At 38.9% G+C, this 16,553-nt stretch overlaps 1 protein-coding gene across 1 annotated transcript; it reads left to right on the forward strand.

Annotated features, from left to right (window-relative positions):
* Nucleotides 1–973: 973 nt before the first annotated feature.
* On the forward strand, nucleotides 974–13,767 carry LOC108196745 (probable E3 ubiquitin-protein ligase LUL4). Its single transcript, XM_017364168.2, has 3 exons — nucleotides 974–1,608; nucleotides 11,658–12,153; nucleotides 13,379–13,767. Exons 1-3 carry the CDS (start codon nucleotides 1,163–1,165, stop codon nucleotides 13,490–13,492), a joined length of 1,056 nt encoding a protein of 351 aa, XP_017219657.2. The 5' UTR covers nucleotides 974–1,162; the 3' UTR covers nucleotides 13,493–13,767.
* Nucleotides 13,768–16,553: the final 2,786 nt, after the last annotated feature.

The raw sequence follows: 16,553 nt of genomic DNA on the forward strand, positions 1-16,553 counted from the left end.
TAACATACATATTCTATGTATGAGTTTGAAACATCGCATTTGTTTTGCATCAAATTGTTCTCTAAATAATTCGTCTTAAAAAATATAGACTCCGACGATAAGAAGATTATTTGGTACTCTTTATTTTGTGTGTAAGGAACGTTATTTGATACTTTACTCGTCAAAATGCTTGCACTTTTAATATTTACACATTGCTTAACATTATGTATCTTTTTCATTTTTTTTTTTTTATGTTTGTAATTATTAACAATGATGATTAAAAAAGAAGTTTGGACATAATCAAATCAAAATGAAGAATTTTTATTATTCTCGTTATCTCATCTTGTGATATTAAGCAGGTTGAGTGTTGTTCAATGATCGCTAGTCGATAAGAAAAAACAAGTTCCGCAATGAATTAATTTCTATGTACTATGAACATCCTTTCTCTTTTGCAGTTGATGATCTTCAATCTTGACTAAGCGAGCAGTCATATATATGATTTTAAATGTTATGTAAATATCGAGTGGGTGAATTTGATGTTTTGTATGATATTATAGTTAGTAGATGATTGTATCAAATATTTGTAATTTAACATTTTTTTATTTAAAAATAAAATATAAAATATAAATTAATTTAATCTCAGTTGTTTGTTATGTTTTTAATTTAATGATTCTTATAGTGATTTTTGTGGATTCAAAAATTATTGGGACTTTGATGATGTACATTATATAAAATTAGGGAATTTCGCACGCGCTTCGCGGACGAGGACCCTCGTAATTTTTTTTTACTTTTATTAATTTCGTTACATTCAAAAAATGGGAGAGAATTATAAATTTTGGATTCGGATTGCGGCCCGCTAAAACTCTAATTCAAAGCTAATTTTTTTTTTGAATTTTAAAACCCGTAAGAAATTAATCTAACAAATTTAATTTTTTGACTTTCCGATAAGATCATATTACTCCACGTAAATTTGGGAGATGATTGTAAAAAGACTCACAGAACCAACGAAGAAACAGAAAGAAAATGATCTGGTAGAGCTATGGCAAGTTGAATTTGCTGCGTACTTGTGTCAAAACGCGTTACGGACGAAGTCTGCTCATAAAAATCTTCACCCATCTCTGTCTCCCTCCACAACACATCAAATCTCTCTCTCTCTCTCTCTCTCTCTCTCTCTCATATCAAAATGGGTGCATCTTGGAGTAGCAGCAACACAAACAGAAGAAGAAATCAAAACCACCCACCTTCTCTACTCCTCTCGTCTTCATCGTCTTCAGCTCCCTCATATTCTTACCCACCAGCCCCTTATGCTCCCCCACCCCCTCCCCCGCCGCCCTACCATCCCCACCCCCCACCCCCACCTATCTACTCACCTTACTACTACTCTGGTGGGCCTAATTATCAATACCCTCAAATGGGTCGCTCTGATTTTGCTCATCCTAATCAGGGTTGGGTTGGAATTAGGCCTGTGGCGCCTCCGCATCAGCCCGCGGCATTTGTAGAGGAGCAACAAGCTAAGAAGGTGAGGAATGATGTGAATGTGCACAAGGATAGTGTTAAGGTTGAGGTGGATGAGAACAACCCTGATCACCATTTGGTTTCTTTTGTTTTCGATGCTCTTTTCGATGGGAGGTAATGATTTCGATACATTGATGATTTAGTTATTGGTTTTAATTTTATTTATGTTGTTATTTGTATAGCATCAAATTCAACTTGCTGATATTATATATGGACATATAATTGTTGAAAATTTTTTAATGTACGGAATGTATCTTCAGAATGGTCAAGCTTTGAAAGAAATTGTGACACGAGATGAGTGAAATCAAGTAACTATATATAAACCCTTAACGAGAGCTATTACAGTAGTGAAGTGTGGATTATATTAGGGTCCAACCTTGTATATATACATATCTGATTTTGAATAGTGATTTGCTCGTGTAGCATTTTTTCCCTATCTTGGGAAAATATGTTATATAATTTTGTTTGATCAACGGGTGCCAAGTTTTTGAATAATGTAAAGCGAATTCTGGTACCTACACTTTGTTTGTGGAATTTCTTTTTCAACTATAGGTAGGATGATTGTGTTTTGGTTTTTGGTTTGAAGCAGAAGTAAGATTAAATACATGATGAATTTGAAGTCCAAGTCTGTCATTTTTCAAGGTTCTTAGTTTTAATGTGAAATAGTTTGTTATAATGATTAAAGGACCTCATTAATTTTTGAATTAACTGTTTGTGGTTGTAAAAGGAAGCAGTTTCCATTTGTATATTGTTTTATCTATGTTACATAGGTTGTGCTCAATTGGTAGAGTACAGTAGTCAGGTATAGAATCACTGACCACACCATAACTGCTAGAGAAGTATAAATATGCCGAAGAAGGAACTATTTGGGTCAGATTGGTGTATAGTTTGTTTAATATTAGGACAAGGACCATATTAATAAGACAATACTAGAAAGAGGTATTGTCGTATCTGTAATGTAGACTTTTGATGCAGGAAGGATTTAGAAATGATAATTTATGATAAGAAAAATGATTGAAGGGTATACTAGGCTGATTCAATCGGATAAGAATCACTACCCTAGTGGTATTTCAACCACATAAGGAAGAAAAAGTATGGAGTGCGATTCATAAACAAAGAGGAGGCTCTATTTAATAATTTAAAATCTCAATAACAAAGTCTTCTATGGTTGTGGTAATCACATCATTATATAGAGAAAATTTAATAAAAACAACCCAATGGGTCAAGGCTTGTAAAGGTTTGGGCTTGATACTTTAAGCAATATGTAAGCCAGAAAGAGAATAATCAACAGCCAAAGCCTGATAGACATGCCCATTACAGGGCCTAAGAGAGGATAACAACAAAAGCAAGGAGGCAACTGCCACCTTAGCTAGACACACTGCTACTATAATAAACCTAGTACAAGAATATTCTAAGGACGACAAGAAAAGAGATGTACTCACCCTACTACTATTCTGGTGGGCCTAACTATCAATACCCTGTAATAGGTCACTCTGATTTTGGTCATCAGAATCATGGTTGAGTTGGAGTTAGGTCTGTGGTGCTTGCCCATGAATCCACAGCATTTGTCGAGGAGCAACAATCAGAGGTGAAGAATGATGTGAATATGCATAAAGATAAAGTTAGTTACAAGGTTGAGGTGGATGAGCACAACCCTGATCACCATTTGGTCACTTCTGTGTTTAATGTTTTTTCTTATGGAAGGTATTGATTTTAAAACATTGATATTGTAGTATTTGGTTTCTATGGCTTTATATAATTTGTAAGTTTAGGGGGAGGGAGGGTAGGATTGGACTGTAGATGGAATAGATTTTGTCACCGCTCCAGCATGCCTTGATTCTCAACATGTTAAATATTGTAATTTACGTTAGTAACTGTATCATATTCTGAGAATAGTGAACCTTCGAAAGAGATTATGACACCAGCAGAGTAAAATTAAGTAACTATACCCTATTTTAGATGGTAAACCTTAGTGAGTTGTAATTATACACCAATTTTAGTTACTAGCCCTGTTTTGGTTGGATCAGTGGTTGCCAGGTGTATGATAATAAGCTGAAAAAGTGGGTATTATCTAGTCTTTATTTGATGCAAGACTAGTTATCGAATCAATGTGGAAAGCATGACATTACTGATAGAGAAGAATAAATATGCCAAAGAAAAGAACATTTAGGGTCTGATCGGTGTTTAGTTCGTTTATTATTAGAATGAGGGCCGTACTGATACAACCAAGAGACATTAGTAAATGTACAAATTTGTTGCAGGAAGGATTCGAGGACAATGATTTATGATAAAAGAACATAAATAGATAGACTAGCGTAATAAAAATGCATAAGGGAGAAAAACTGTGGATCGCAACCCTCGAAGAAAGAGGGGAATCCATTCAATATTTTAATCTCTTAACTGTTCAGTTTTCTATGACATGTGGGAATTACATCATTATATATAGAAAAGAATAGAATACCTAATAAGATAACCTAATGAAACAAGGCCCCTAACAAGTGAGCTTATTATTGGTAAAACTGTATAGATAACCAACTATCACCCGCAGATGACTATTGTATATAATGAAAAATCATGTAATATTAAGTATAAATGTTCTTTCTCTTTTTCACTTCCATACCCCGTCAAGTTGCTTGCTCAAATAAATAAACTATAAGACGCATTATTACAAAGTTAACTACAATTGTGTGCGGAGTGTGGTGCATACTGTATGGTAATTGGCAAGTACAACTGTGGACTCTAGATATATCTAAATAAACTTTAATCATATAATAAAGAATATGCTTTTACTGAATGTGACACCTAAATATATACTCATGCCTGCACCTGCACTCGATATGCCATGTCTGTGATTACTGTACTTTTTTCTTGTTAATTTATGGTAGACGGTTTTGTAATTGAAGTTTTGGTTTCCGTTTTACCTTTATTGAATAACTAACTTAAGTGGAAAGCATAATATCAAAGGATACTGGTTCCGGTTGATATATTGTGGTGGTAGCTTCTTTTCACTGTTACAAGTGTACAAGCTCTCTGATATATTGTATAGCACGAATCAACTTAATGGATTTTTCTTGTCAATGGTTATTAACTATGACTTGAAGGTCTGACCAATTTGGTTTAATCTAAGCATATTCCCAGAAGTCGATTGTAATGCTCACAGTTAACTTAAGTAATTGAAAACAGTGACACACCAGCCCAAGCAACGATTTATATATAGATACTATGAAATAAGAAGACTTAAGAACAATTCGAGAGGTTCATTCTCTCCACAATCCACAAAACAACAATTACAAGATAGATGATAAAACCCTAGATCCCCCTTCTCCTTCTTTTCTCCGCTCTTCTTTTCCTGTCTTTCCTTAACTACCCTTGCTGCCACTTTACTTAACTGCCCCGTTGACTAGCTGTGGAGTTACTTTCTTGCCCTTACTCTTTTTTCCCGCCTTGCATATTTGATGAGTGTATTCTTTGGTTCCATTACATTACCCCGGTCCCAAAGACTCACCTTGTCCTCAAGGTGAAACAAGGGAAACTGTTGCTGCATCAACACCACATCTTCCCATGTCGCCTCATCTACAGGTAGGTTCTTCCACTGTATTAGTGCCTCCAATTTCATGTTTCCTTCTGCCTTGACCTTACGAACGTCCAGTACCGTTTCGGGTTCCACAACCAACTCCATATCTGCAGAAAGCTGAGTAGGGATAGAGGCAATCACAGGGGCACTGCCAATGCTGCGTTTGAGTTGGGAGACATGAAAGACAGGATGGATCATACTAGATGAAGGTAAGTCCAGCTTATACGCAACTTTCCCCACCTTTTCCAGTATCTGATATGGCCCATAAAACCCGAGGAGATAATTTCTCATAACGGCGCCTTGCCAAGGAATGTTGGCGGTATGGCTGTAATTTCAAGTAAACCCAATCCTCCACATTAAACGATTCCTCACGTCGTTTGCCATCAGCTGCTGCTTTCATTAATTGTTGGGCACGTACCAAGTTGAACTGCAAGTCGGCCAACATAGCATCTCTATCTAGCAACAGCTCTTCCACACTCTGCACTGGTGTTTGCCCAGACTTAATTGGAACCAAGTGACGTGGGTCTCTCCCATAAAGCACCTTGAACGGACTCATCTTCGTGGAGCAATGAGGGGAAGTATTGTAGGAAAACTCCGCCCACCCCAACCACTTAGCCCACGACTTCGGATTGTTTCCCACAAAGCACCTTAAGTAAGTTTCGAGAACCCTGTTAACATTCTCGGTTTGCCCATCTGTTTGTGGGTGGTACGCGGTGCTTCTCTTCAGAACCGTACCCTAGAGTTTAAACAGCTCCTTCCAGAACCCACTCAAGAAGATTCGATCCCTGTCCGATACTATGGACCCCGGAAACCCGTGTAAACGAACAACCCCTTGAAGGAACACCATAGCCACTCCTCGAGCATCAAAAGGATGTCGCAGACCCAGAAAATGCGCATATTTCGAGAGTCTATCGACCACCACGAGAATGGTGTTAAAACCACCCGACAGAGGTAACCCCTCAATAAAATTCATAGATAAGTCGTCCCATATCATAGATGGCACTGGCAACGGTTGAAGTAACCCTGTTGGAAGTTGCTGGGATGACTTGTTTTGCTGGCACACATGGCACTCGCGAACATAATCCCTCACTTGATCACGCATTCCCACCCAATACCAATCAACAGCCATTCTTAAGTACGTCTTGACTTCACCATTGTGACCACCAACTACGGAGTCATGATACTCACGAAGTAACACTGGAATAACAGCAGACTTCCTTGGAATAACATGCCTGTTCTTGTACAACAACCTCCCTTCTTTCAATCGAAACCCCCCAGCCACGGCTTCTCCATTAGTCAATCTCTGTTTGATCAATTGCAGGTCCTTATCCCATGATATTTCTGTATTCAGCTGTTCCCAATCCATATCAATTGACGACACGAGTGTTTCCAGAGTGACCTCTCCAATGGTTTTACGAGATAAGGCATCTGCCACCCGGTTGGCTGTGCCTGGCTTATATTGAACCTCAAAGTCATAACATAGCAGCTTCACAATCCACTTCTGATAGCTGCTGTTCACTTCTCTTTGCTGCATCAAATGTCGTAGGCTCTGCTGGTCAGACCTCACTATAAAATGCCTTCCCATTAAGTAATGCCGCCATTTTTGAATAGAGAGACAAATAGCGATCAACTCCTCATACGTTGATTTCAGCTGTGTCCTGGGACCTGGCAATTTACTAAAGTATGCTATAGGTTGGTTCTGTTGCATCAGGACCCCTCCAATTCCATACCCAGATGCGTCAGTTTCCAATACAAATGTCTGCTCAAAATTTGGAAGTCGCAGGACCGGGGCATGGACCATGGCCCTCTTCAGGGCCTCAAAAGCCGTGGTGGCTGCCTCAGACCACCCAAAGTTATCACGTTTCAATTGGTCCGTCAAGGGCTGAGCGATTTGAGCGTAGGAAGCAACAAACTTCCTATAGTAGCCTGTGAGCCCCAAAAATCCCCGTAGCTCTCGTAAATTCTGAGGCTGCGACCATTCAGTGATGGCTTTAATCTTGTCATCCTCTGCACCAACCCCGTCTCCACTGATACCATGCCCCAGATATCCAATTTTTGACCGACCAAATTCACACTTCTTGAGGTTCGCGTAAAGGTTGTGGTCTGATAACGTTTGCAACACCAACCCGAGGTGCTCCTGGTGACTTTCCTCACTGCGACTATACACCAGTATATCGTCAAAGAAGACGAGCACGAATCTCCTTAAATAAGATCTGAAAATATCGTTTATTAACGACTTAAACGTCGCTGGAGCATTGGACAACCCGAAAGGCATTACCAGAAATTCGTAATGCCCATTAGGGGTGAGCAAAAAACCGAATAAAACCGAAACCGAATCCGAAACCGCTAAAAACCGTCAAAAACCGAACTGTATAAAACCGAACCAAAATCGAAACCGAAAAATTAAAAACGGAAACCGAAACCGATTGTGCGGTTCCAGTTATAGCTAGGAACCGATCCGAAAAAAACCGAACCGATTTTTAAATAAATAATATTTATATATACTCCCTCCGTCCCACCCATTTCTTTACACTTTCCTTTTTGGGGTGTCCCACCCAATTCTTTACATTTCAAAACTTACCAAAAATAGTCAATGGGTCCCACCAATTCTCCACTTTTCTTTCCATTTCACACTACTTTTACTCCATTATCTTCTTTTTATACATTAAAAATTAATGGGTCCCACCACTTTACCCACTTTTCTTCCTCTTTTCCATTACTTTATACATATTCCTTAACCTCCGTGCCCAACCCATTTGATAAGAAATGGGTGGGACGGAGGGAGTATTATTTATAATTTATATAAAATTTTAAAATTATAAATTACATATATTTCAGATATTAAAAGTTATAATATCAGAACTAACTCTATAAAAAGGTAATTACAGGGAACAACATGCATGAAATAATAACAACAGGCAGTTCAGAAAGTAAGCAGAAACGAGAGAAATTGAAATAACAAGAGCTGATTATAGTTTACCAATTTGTATGATTAGTTATAAGCGGGAACTTGTTGTTGAGTCTATGTTAGATTGTAAATATGTTCTGTGTTTGTTGATTCATCGAGCGGTATGCAACTCGTTGGTGCCTGCTACTATTGCCTCACCGCTGCATTCTTTAACTAAATTAATGCCCTGTGCCTTGTGCTATAGTGTAATTTTGCATTACACATATCTGGCACAAACTAACATTGCGACTAATCTTTTGACATAAACTTTGTAAAAAGTTTTAACATAGAATTTTGAACTGATGACTGGAGGTACTTAAGGATTGCAGAGGATAAATTAATGAGCCAGACCTGCAATCTTTTGCCTTAGAATCATTAGCAGGCTAGCAGCTTATGCTTTCTGTAATTTCTTGCAGGAGTCTATTACATTTTATATTCCTACTATATAGAAATCTTGTATTTTTTATAATCGGTTCCTCGTATTTTAAATGAAGGAAGACTTTTATTTCTAATTCTTGTGTATGCGGTTTTGTAACCGAAACCGAAGTAATTGTAACCGAACCGAGATATTTAAAACCGAAACCGATCCGAAACCGAACCGGCGGTTTCGGTTTTGATTTCTAAAAACCGAGGGTATGCGGTTCCGGTTGCGGTTTTACCTAAAAACCGCACCAAAACCGCACCCGCTCTCCCCTAATGCCCATCGTGGGTCCGAAACGCTGTCTTTGGTGTATCCTCCGGTCGCATCAAAATCTGGTGATATCTTGCCTTTAAGTCTAGTTTGGAGAAAACCTTTAAGTCCAGTTTGGAACCGCCTCCTTGTTCAATGCACGGTAGTCCACACAAAACCTCCAGGACCCGTCTTTCTTTTTGACCAGCAATACGGGGCTCGAGAAAGCACTTGTTGAGGGTTTAATAATTCCAGCCTGCAACATTTCTTTGATTAAGCGCTCGATTTCATCCTTCTGTGATTGGGGGTAACGAAAGGGACGAACTCCTATCGGATCCGTACCGTCCTTCAACGTTATTGCATGCTCATGACCCCGTTGTGGTGGCAGTCCTTGGGGATCAGAAAATACTTGAGGGAAACTGTTGACAACTCCCTCAAGAAAACCCGGAACCTGTTTAACTTGCTCATTTTGTTTTCCCCCTTGCTGCACCTCCAACTTACTACATTCCACCCCAGACCCATCACCCTGTTTCCGCAAGGAACGTAACATTGCCTTGAGTGACACCTTGGCACGTACCAGAGTAGGATCGCCCACCAATGTAACCGGTGCCCCCTTCATTTCGAATTTTATTACTTGTGTTTTCTAATTAGTGAGGACCATGCCCAATGTTTCTAACCATTGTACGCCGAGTATCACATCCGAGCTACCCAATTCCAGGGGCAAAAAGTCTGCCTGAACCTCCACCCCTCCATCCAGTTGCAATATCACATCCTTACACATTCCTTCCCCCTTAATTGCGTCCCCATTACCCAAAGACACGCCAAACGGACCTGTAGGTAAGACAGTGATGTCTGCAGCCTTGATCAATCCCAGTGATAAGAAGTTATGGGTTGCCCCGGGGTCGATTAATACGATCACTTCCTGAGAACCCAACCCACGTAGACGCATAGTCTTAGGATTAGACAGCCCCACAACCGAGTTTAAAGACACCTCGGACGCAAATTCCCCCACAACGGTCTGGACAGTATCATTGTGCTCACTACCTTCTTCCTCACACTCCTCATCAATCAATATCACGCTCAGTTCTTTTTTCTTACACCTATGCCCAGGCCCCTATTTCTCATCACAACGGTAACACTCCCCTCGAGCCCTCTTAGCCTGCAATTCCTTATCGGTAAGACGTCGCACTTCCTCCCCCCCTTTAGTGGATTGGGCCATGCCCTTGGAAGGAGAAACGGACGACTGAGACTCGGATACAGAGCTAGCCCCACTCTTATACTGTGTAGGATTAAACAGGGAAGTATGTGTAGAAATGGCAGAAGTACCTTTGTTAGAAAACGAGTAAACACCAGTCTTAGGTGAGCTCACCCCCATCTTCCGTCCTGTCAAGACACGTTGTTTCTCCTCCACTCGAACAGCCTATTCCATCGCTTGTTCGAGAGATAGTGGTCCCATCAGTCTCACCTCTGCCTTTATTTCCTCCTTCAATCCGTTCACAAAGTGTCCCATTAAGATGTCTTCTGAAATCCTATCCAATGGAGCTGCGGTTTCAATGAATTTCCTCTGATACTCATCCACCGTACCCGTCTGGGTTGTAGCCAACCATTGTTCGTATAACGAACCCTCTCCAACTGCACGAAACTGTCTGAAGATAAACAGTTTCATATCATCCCAACGGCGAATAGGGTGTCGTTTGTTCTCCCATTGGTACCATTTGAGAGCATCACCTTCAAGGCCAACTGCCACCGCCTCCAAAATCTCAGCCTCTGTCAATCTGTAAAACCCAAAGTAACGCTCCACCCTCAAGATCCACCCATTAGGGTCACTCCCGTCAAAAATAGGCATGTCTAATTTTCGGTAACGCCAGTGACTAGAGCTCCCACCAGCTCTGCCGCCATGAAAACCCCCACCCCCGGGTGGTGGTCCGGGCACTCCCCCACCGAAATTGGACCCCTCAATCTCTGCCCCACCTCCAAAGAACACCATTGATCCTTTAGATCCAGAACCCTCACGAGGCCCTTTGCCACTAGTCGGGTCAGGAACAGCGCCCTTGTTAAAAATATCTTTAATCTCCGACTGGAACTTGAGTTGTTCAGTACGGATGGTGTTGATGAGGGATTTCTGATATTCACGATTGCGGTGAAGCCGTCCTTCCATGGCACTCGTTAGGGTTTCAAACTCTGCCCCAACTTTCTGGGACGCCACCGTCTGGTGCTCCACCAACATCGTCGTCAACGACGAACGCATCACCTCCATCCCCCGCTCCACCGCCTTCGAGACCATCTCGACAATCGAACTATCTAGATCGTTGATTCTCTCCTCTAGCTGCTCCAAACGTTGTGTTAGAGTCGGCGGTCCCATCGATCGAGGCTCTGGTACCAATTGTAATGCTCACAGTTAACTTAAGTAATTTAAAACAGTGACACACCAGCCCAAGCAACGATTTATATATAGATACTATGAAATAAGAAGACTTGAGAACAATTCGAGAGGTTCATTCTCTCCACAATCCACAAAACAACAATTACAAGATAGATGATAAAACCCTAAATGCCCCTTCTCCTTCTTTTCTCCGCTCTTCTTTTCCTGTCTTTCCTTAACTGCCCTTGCTGCCACTTTACTTGACTGCCCCGTTGACCAGCTGTGGAGTTACTTTCTTGCCCTTACTCTGTTTTCCCCGCCTTGCATATTTGATGAGTGTATTCTTTGGTTCCATTACATCGATGTGATAGTACCAGAATGTGGTATAACTTCTTTGGTTATTACTTTTTAACTAATGCGATTATAGAATCTGTAAAAATTGATTAGGTTTAAACCTGAAAAGAAAAGGTCATTTTATGGCAATAGAGATGGTATAGGGTGACTGTCTCAAGAAAATCACAAGACTTGCCGTCTTATATAGAAAATTACAAGACTTGCCGTTTCATTAATATCTACTGATGACTTCTTTGTTTTAAATTGTTTTCTGCAGTATTACTATTTTTTACTTTGCCAAGGAGGAACCTAATTGCAAGGTTGTTCCAGTATTTCCTGAATCATACAAGCCTGTGAAAGTACCTTTCCAAAAAGGAGCTGGCCAGAAATTTCGCCAGCCTTCTGGAACAGGAATTGATTTGGGTTTCTTTGAGTTGGACGATCTTTCAAAATCATCTGCAGGAGATGTATTTCCACTTGTTATATCTGCCGAAACGTGCTCACCTCTTGATGAAAATTCTGCCGATCATCCACCAAATTCATCCCCCCACAGGCAGATTACCCAAGCCGTGCTGGAAAAGAAAGACACAGATCCTTTCAGAGTGAAAGTCATGAAGCAGATATTGTGGATTGATGAGGTTCGGTATGAGCTACGTGAAATCTATGGAATCGGAAACTCTGGGGAAGCCATCAGCGACAATGACTCTGGAAAAGAGTGTGTTATCTGCATGACTGAACCTAAGGACACCGCTGTGCTTCCATGTCGACATATGGTTAGATCCTATCTAAAATACTCCCTTTATGTTTGTGTAATTTTTAACTGCAATAGTTCCAAGAGTAGCAGCAATTGCAAAAATTCCTGCATGATTGAAATATAGAATTACATTCAACAGTGGAGGAACTTGGTTTTTAAATTTTAGGTAATTGGGGAAATGATTAACAGAGTGCATGCTTTTAAGATTTGTAGCTCTTACACCGGGATACTATTAGATTGGATACACGATTTCAGATGAATCAAAATCCTGGTACACACTGTTTAAGTGGCACAAGTTTGCATGATAGTCAATCTCTTTGACTAGTTCCACTTGAAATAACCTTCAATTTTTGTTGATAAGTTGGTACATATTTACACAAATTTTACAATTTTTTTTACTTGAATCAAGTTTTACAATGTTTCACATCTTTAGATGGTGATAATAAAGAAGCAAAAAAGGGTCAGCAACTTTTGCCTACATCATCTTTCCCATCTTGTACTTTGATAAAAATTAAGAGTAAATTGCAAAACTCATCTAATTGGTTTAAGAACCTTTAACATAAATTAAAGTCCGCCACTTGTTGAACCCTTTTCATCCATTTTCGTCTATTTTGACCTATCACCATGTTAAATTAAAAGGCTAAAATAGATTTAAGAGCCTATAACATGTCATTTTAGTTAATTCTGAACTCTATTTCATCCTTCTATTATACTCGGTGATAGGTCAAAATAGATAGAAATTGGCGAAAAGGATTCAGAATGGGATGTCAAAATATGTTAGAGGATGCATTGTGCAATTATCTAAAATTTGGGAAATAAAGTGCAATTGGTTCCAACCAAAGAAATGCGTTTTACAATCAACTCGTAACTGAATGCTAAATTTGTGAAATCTCATTATCTGTGTATCAGGACACAGAAAGACTTTTAATAAAATGTATTTTGAATGCAATCATTTGGAATAAAGCAAGTTTGAAGCGGATTCTGATTTTCACTTGGGCGTGATTGTTTTTGTTGATATGTAGTTCTCTACCTTTTTAAAAGAATTACAATATCTGTGATCTTGAATAAGTGAGAATAACATTTTTTCAGTATCCTTGATGCAAATTCTGGCAAAGTTAAATTGTACATGTAATATGCAAATATCAAGCTCTCATATTCTCTATGTAGTACCTCCTCTCTGAATCTTATTCCATATGACGTAAGTTGGTTATTATTGCCTGAGTACACAATGTTCCATGTTTCAGTGTTTGTGTAGTGAATGTGCAAAAGCACTGAGGATCCAATCAAATAATTGCCCAATATGCCGTCAGCCCATTGAGGAGCTCATGGAGATAAAGATTAATAGTACGGGTCTGTGAGATTCTTTGGTTTTTATTTTCTTCTAGTGAAGAGTACAGTTACGTCTTTGGATGTGTGGAATACCCTTGTATATGTAACTGTAAATAATCATATCAGCCTTGCCCGGCTTTGCTGTACCATCTGGTAAATATTCGCTGATGTTTATGTTTATGCGAAGGAATGTGAGCGTCCCCTTTAAACTGAGAGTTTTTATTTCAGAATTCAGGAGCACATTTTCTAGCTTTCTGAACGATTTTTTTGTACTTAAAATGTAATCTTTCTTCTTCTTTTTTAAGCCTTTTTCTGTTCTGTGGCTTTCATGTTCCAACTTAATTAAAATAATTCTCAGCAAATTTTTCATAACCAAGCTAATAAAGATTTGTGGTTATGAATTTTTCCTCGCTTGATTTGCTCTCAAGTACTTCTCACCTTGGGGAAAAAATTTCAGGGCATGAATTAGATTCACAGCCAGAGAAGGGTGGCAAAGATGGCATATTTTGCCCTAGAACTAGAAGTCGGTAGAGCAATAAGACTCCCAAACTAAGAGCATCATCAAACTAGTTGTGGGTTCCTGTACTCACAAGAGTTGCAGAGCTGTTGACATTACTATAGTGTTTTGGTTTTTGTATCTGTGTAGCTTCACTCCAGATGTTCTTCACCATGTGTGTGTGGTGCTGCTGAGGTGCCATTGCTTGCAGTTAATATTCGTCCTTCTGTTTTAAATTGCCTTAACGTCAATGTGTCAGATTGTAGCATATATTACAGTACCATTTTCTGCTGCTCTTTGGATGGGAAGTCTCCTTCCCATCACTTTCATCTCCATATCCGCTTGTGGCCAATTCGCACCAGCTCCAGGCCACCGACAGCTTATACCAGTCACGAATTCTCGAGATAAGTCAGAGTCGAATCCAAGAACAACAGAGAATAAAAATGTTTATAATACGAACATGACCTGTGACCCGAAAAATAATCTTGTGACCCCTGCATACTTAAGTGGAGCATGGTATAGTCGTACTCATTTCAATAAATTACTTGCTTACAGATTCTAGCTATCCCAGTAACAAAAGCTTACAACATTGAGGATTCATTTGGTGGTGTCCATCTATATACTGCCAGTTGTGTCTCTGTCAAACTTTTGTACACTTCCTTTCTTCTCAATACTTAATCATGTGTGTTTGTATAATTCACGCAGTACTATAACTTTAAAAAGACTCCAGAAGCAAAACAGTCATACCATATATACATAAATGACTTTTTACCTTGCTTTTCTTCTTGTTTCCAGTAATATCTTCTTCTCCCCTTCATTTTTCAGATTTTCATCCCAAAAACATGTGGTGCACTTGTCATACTTTAATCATAAATGGCAATGCCCCTGCATGATTGCCTAATGCTAAATTTACTTCCAGATGCACTGCAAACCTAATGTATCTCGGTGTGAACATCGGATCAATGCATGGTTCACCAAAATTCGGCACCGTAAAATTGATTAATCCCGATTTCCGATTTTTATAACCGTGATTGTCAGAATTTGTCAGGTGCTTTACCCTTAAATTAAAAATAGATTAGAAAGAGAGAATGACAAAATTGTCATTTCCCTACCTAATGAATGGAGACTCATGGGACCTCACACATCCATAATTAGGGAGGATGGGTTGGCACTTTTTTCATTATTCTTAATATACATACTCTATGAAGCTGAGTAGTTTGAATATTTAAAGTGTTTTGTGAGATGAAAATCGAGAAGAGTGAAGCACAAGGGTGTCATTAATCATTATGAGTTATGCTTTTAAGATGGATATTTTTTTAATTCTCCTTGCGAAAGAAAAGCGTACATTGCTCAAACTACAGTACCAGTGTGTTTATCTCTAAAAATGTTTCTTTCATATGTTAAACATTCTTGTTTTTCGATAATGTGTATGATGAGGCTTCTGGATTAGTTTGATTCAGTGTGAATATGATCCACTTGTCCTAATCACCATGACTTACTCATGAGTGTTGATATATCTAGTACCTGAAGCATAATTTAGGTCAGGTAATTATTATAAGCTTGAATTGTGTTGTCAAAACTTCTAAGCATCGATCAGCAGGAATAGAAAGATATGAGCATCTCCAGCAGTGTCTTAGTGTCTTCCTTATAAATATTATAAAATATTGAATCTTAGTGATTTAGGACAAGATTTTGTATTTCAACTCCAACAATGATCCTTAATCCTTATGATTCATTCCTTATTATTATTATAATAATAAATTTGGAAAGAGATTGATAAAAGATGGAAGGAAGAGAGAGAAAATAAGTTACAATAAGAGAGAGAAATGATTTTTTTATTAAAGAAATCAAATAAGGCATGGCTAGTGGTGCCTCATTAATAAGGCATGGAAGGAGGATCCTAGTGATTTAAGGCACCTCTAAAACACTGCTGGAGCACTAATTTATGTCACATTCCTTATAATTAGACTTAGGACATGAAATAGGGAAGCTGCTGGGGTTGCTCTAAGGATACTAACATTTTTGCGATTGATTCAAACTAAATTCTGAACTCACACCATCGAGAATGTCTTTCCAATCTGAGCACAATTCTCCAAAATCTTATGCAAACTCTGTTTTAAACATATCTATGACTACCACCCGATCTTTCTGAGACGAATCCTAATTCACCTCATAACCTCCTTTTTACGCACAATTCACTAAAAATAATTATCATTTTTTCTACAATATATTTAAAATTTAGGGTTCTGCAGTGATTCTATGGTTATATTTTAAAAAACGGTTTTCTCTTGAGCGCGATCATATATTTGTAATATTGATACAACCTAATTTATCTATTATTAATTTTTCATTTCTCTTACTTCCAATCTTACTCCAATTCGTCCGCCTCAAATATAAGAACAAGAGTTTTAGTAGGAGTTTGCCGGGCGTCCATAACTCCTTTAAATTCTGACAGTCGTAAAGTTTCATACAATGAAACCCCATTTGAAAGTAACCCCTTTGATACATTCAAATGAATTCATACTCCTGCGGAAATCTTCCCTAAGCTTCCTCCCTCACTGGTAGGAGTCGCAACGCTATTAGCTGACAGCAGC

Source organism: Daucus carota, chromosome 7, assembly GCF_001625215.2.
Source record: "Daucus carota subsp. sativus chromosome 7, DH1 v3.0, whole genome shotgun sequence".
Lineage (NCBI taxonomy): Eukaryota > Viridiplantae > Streptophyta > Magnoliopsida > Apiales > Apiaceae > Daucus > Daucus carota.